This window comes from Sorex araneus, chromosome X (genome assembly GCF_027595985.1).
Source record: "Sorex araneus isolate mSorAra2 chromosome X, mSorAra2.pri, whole genome shotgun sequence".
Classification (NCBI taxonomy): Eukaryota; Metazoa; Chordata; class Mammalia; order Eulipotyphla; family Soricidae; genus Sorex; species Sorex araneus.
In genome coordinates, this window is record NC_073313.1 from 121,341,425 (window position 1) to 121,345,607 (window position 4,183).

Genomic DNA, 4,183 nt, shown 5'->3' on the forward strand with positions numbered 1-4,183 from the left:
TTACTCACACTTGTCACTGTTTTGGGAGCAAATTTTTAAGATAGAATCAGGAGTAAGGCAGAATGGCCAGATAACAGGGCCCTGATATCTGGAAATCCACAGAAGCAAGTCCATGTTGCTGCTGTTTTTGTGTTTTATCTCAGAGTAAACACCTCTGGGGTTAAAGGGATTTGTCTCAATTACCTAAGGCCCTCGGATGTGTAAGAACTAAGCTTAGACAGAGTAAGTTACAAAATTGACCTAAGAAAGTCGTTCTTCTGAAGATTCCTGGTTCTAAATAATAACTCTCAATGTCCTGGGCTTTTGGAGCTCTCAGTGGTGTTAGTCCCTTGAACAACATCCTTTCTCTTGGGCATTAGGAGCTCTCAGTCGACTAGGGTGTTAGTCCCCTGAACAACAGTCTTTATCTCTTCAGTCTGTCTGTCTGTTCATACTCACAGAATCCCACGGTTGGTCCCTGTTCACCAGGATCGGTCCCCAGTAACTAGAGATGCAGAGGCAGTAGAGGGGGAAGGTTCCTGTCCTGCATGTGGTTAATCAGGTTAATTCCCTGCCCTTCACATGGCTTCCCATGCCGCCACCAGGTGAGACCCTGAACACAGAACCAGGAGTATACCCAAAGTGGCACAAACAACACAACCAAACCAAGAGGGGCTGAAACTTAGTACAGTGGTAGGGCACTTGCCTTGCACATGGCTGACCCAGGTTTGATCCCCTATATTCCATGTGGTCCCCCAAGCACCTTCAAGAGTAATTCCTGGGGACTGATACAGGAAGTACCCCTGAGCATCACTAGGGCTGACTCCAAACCCAAAAGAAGAATAAAACAAAACAAACAACATAAACAAAATATGGGCTAGACAACTGTCAAGAACTTTTTCCATATATTGAGAACAAGTTGTATTTATTCTAAATTTTGTGTTTATCTGAAGTTCTTGGAACCAGGGAACATTGAGGTATATGGAGTGTGGCTCCATTTCACCTTCTTATCATGTAAGCATTTATGTAGTAGTAAAAATCACAACAGGCCATGACCTAAACAGAATACTGATTATAGATCAGTAATGTTTTGTAAACACTAGCATATATGGACACCTCTGCTCACCCCAGTGTTTCCCCTTGGTCCATGTAATTCCTCCCCCCAATGCCTCACCCCACCCTCATGCTCTCTGCATGGCTTCCTGTTTGTGTAAATGTGTATACGGTGTGATGACGGAGATTCACTCTCATTAGCCTTCCATTCTAGGGATATATTATGGGTTTTTACTCGGACCAAAAGGCATCTTGGATTACTCCCAGTTCCAGACCTTTAAAAAAGGCCTGGTACTTTCTAGGAGGGAGAAAATGAGGAAAGTTCTATATATAAGTTCTATATCTTACATGAATATAAAGAGAAATATATAAAAATAATAACAAACAGGAAAGTACCGAATAATACTCCCCCTGCCAGGCATTGAAGTCCTGGGGGCATGGTGGGGGTGAGTGTTGGGGACAGGGAGGGGGGTTGGGAGTATGAGGGTGTCACTGAAAGTGGAGCTGCTCAGGGAGCGATGGGGAAGGGTCCTAGGAAAGACGCTGGAACTGGGCATGGATGGGAGTGGGTGGGGTGATGGGGCTTGAGCGTCTCTGTGTTATGACAGAATCTTGGCACGTGTGGGCTTCTAGCACATGGTGACCCTCTTTGCCCCCTGGTGGAGCCATTTCCGAGATGGCTTCCGAGTGTCTTCTGGTGATCCGCAGCGTCTCTGCAGCCCCCTCCTGTGGTCTGGGGGTCTTGCAGAGACCCCCAATTCCCAGTGTGAATAGAGGAAGTGCGTACTCAGCACCAGTGGGGGCAGGAAGTGTGAGCACTGAGAAGCCTGATTCACACCAGATTCCCCAGGGAGGTGTGTTCAGAGACAGCCCCATGGAGAAGGGAATCCTTCCTGCCTCCACGTGGAGGTCACTCATGCCTGAGTCCCATCACAGCTCACAGAGAACTTAGAGTAAGTCTGGTTTGCAGAGAAAGGGCCGCATGGGGAAGTTCTGCAAAGGGAGAGCAAAGGGCCACAGTACAAGATAGAAATGCTGATATAGAAAAACTTAACTTGTGAAAATCAATGTCACTGTCAGTAGATTACTATGGTGTTTGATTCATAGGCCGGTAGAATTTCTAAGTCCCATTAAGGATCAATATCCTTGAATGTCAGCTGGGTATTTGACGTCTTGTGAAAATTTGAATGACAAATGTCTGTGAACAGAAACACTCCTTGTACTGTCTTTCAATTCACTGTCTTTGAATATTATCTGAACATCTTTTTTCTCAAGAAAATAGATTTTCTCTATAAAGTGTGACCATCCAGGCCATTTCGGTTCCAAATGGACTAAAATCAGATGCAGGAGGAGTCAACCATTATTCCTGTCTCCTTCTGGGCAATAAGCTCATCTGTCCCTGTCCAGGGGACACAGCGTGGGGCTCTGGGTCTCAGGGTGCAGAAGGAGAAGGAATTGCAGCCCCTGATTTCCTGGTTATGGCAGGCCAAGAGCACAGCAAGTGAATAATAAATCATCATTGATGTATATTTTTCAGATGATATTTTTGCTTGCAATCAATGAACATTCTAGCTACCCGGATCAGTGTTTTGTCCACTTAAGTTGTGACGCCCACAGCATCTTCCTGACCAATACACACAAGAGAGTAACAGGGACCCTTCCTGAAGGCCCTGCAGAGTGAGTGCCCAGGAGTGTGGGCTGAGGGGTGTGGGCTGGAGCCTTCCCCGAGTCCTCCTGCAGCTCCTCCCTTAGCCCAGCACTGAGGGACACGGCAGAGTGAGGAAGAAGAGGAGACTCAGGGGTCACAGGTGGTTCGTCAGGTGACCAGGCACCCCCTGACTGGAGACTCAGCAGAGCCTATCCCTGGGCGTCCCTGAGCACTGGAGTGAGAGTCTCTGGGGAGCAGACAGTGGGGAGTGTGCGGAGTCACTGCGGGGAGGGTCAGAGACCTTCATCTCCATGTGTCTGGGTGGAAACAGGGGCTGCAGGAAGTGTGAGATCCTGGAGGAAGTCGGTACAGAGATCCTTGCGGGAGATTTGAGAATGGACCTGTCCTGAGTGTGAGTGATGGCAGGACAGGGATTCCTGTGTGACCTTGCAGTCACTCTGAGTACAGTGTGGGTCAGTTACTGTGCTGTTAGGATTCCCTTTGTGGGCCTGACCCCTTCTTGGTCCTTGTACCCCTTTCAGTCCTGAGCGCCCTCTGGTGGCCCTGGAGAGCCCTGCAGCCCAGCCTGTCTCAGCAGGTTTGTGTCTGGGCTCACTCTGACTTCCCCTCACTGTGTCACTCCACAGTAATACACAGCTGTGTCCTCGGGGGTCACTGAGCTCAGCTGCAGGGAGAACTGGTTCTTGTTCATGTCTCTGCTGATGGAGACGCGGCTCTTGAAGGTCGGGCTGTAGTAGGTGTTTCCACTAGAACATATTTCCCCCAACCAGAGCAGGCCCTTCCCTGGGGACTGGCGGATCCATTCCCAGCAGGAACCCGAGGAGATGAAGTAACCAGAGACAGAGCAGGTGAGGGAGAGGGTCTGGGAGGGGGCCACCAGTCCTGGGCCCGATTCCTGCAGCTGCACCTGGGACAGGACACCTGAGGACAAGGAGAATCAGTCACTGTCAGTCCCTGCAGTCACTCCCTCCCCTAGACCCTGTCACATCTGGGACACTCACCCAAGGGGGATGTCACCAGGCAGAGGAGAAGACCCCACAGAATCATCTTCTCGAGCACAGCTCTGCCTTCCCCAGAGACTCAGCCCTGAGTGAGGAGACAGCTGTGAGCTCCACAGCCCAGAGAGCATTTGACCCCAGAGCCTGAGAGGGATTTGCATGAGGTGACCCAGTCTGTTCTAAGGGAAACTTTCTGACCTTGGATCTCCTTGTCTCATCGGGGCTCTGAACTCACACACCCTGTCTGGTGGATTGAGCACTTGCTGATGAGGCACATGGAAACAGGTCATAGGAGGCTCCTCACATATTTTAATAATCTGTTTTAGTCGAGTTAAAGTAATCACAATCATTTCAATTTCAAGTTGCTAAAGAAAAAAGTTTGCATTCTTTATGTTTCAAAAAAACTTCAAATATAGCCCCATTTAGAATGTTCATAATCATAATCTTATTTAAATTTGCTTCATATCTGTTTCTATGAAATATT

General features: G+C 48.6%; 1 gene segment (V, D, J or C); it reads right to left on the minus strand.

The window, feature by feature from the left end:
- Window positions 1-3,308: 3,308 nt before the first annotated feature.
- LOC101557492 (immunoglobulin heavy variable 4-38-2-like) lies at window positions 3,309-3,748 on the minus strand. The segment is given in 2 exon segments: window positions 3,309-3,622; window positions 3,703-3,748. Coding segments are annotated over 2 exon segments (360 nt in total).
- Window positions 3,749-4,183: the final 435 nt, after the last annotated feature.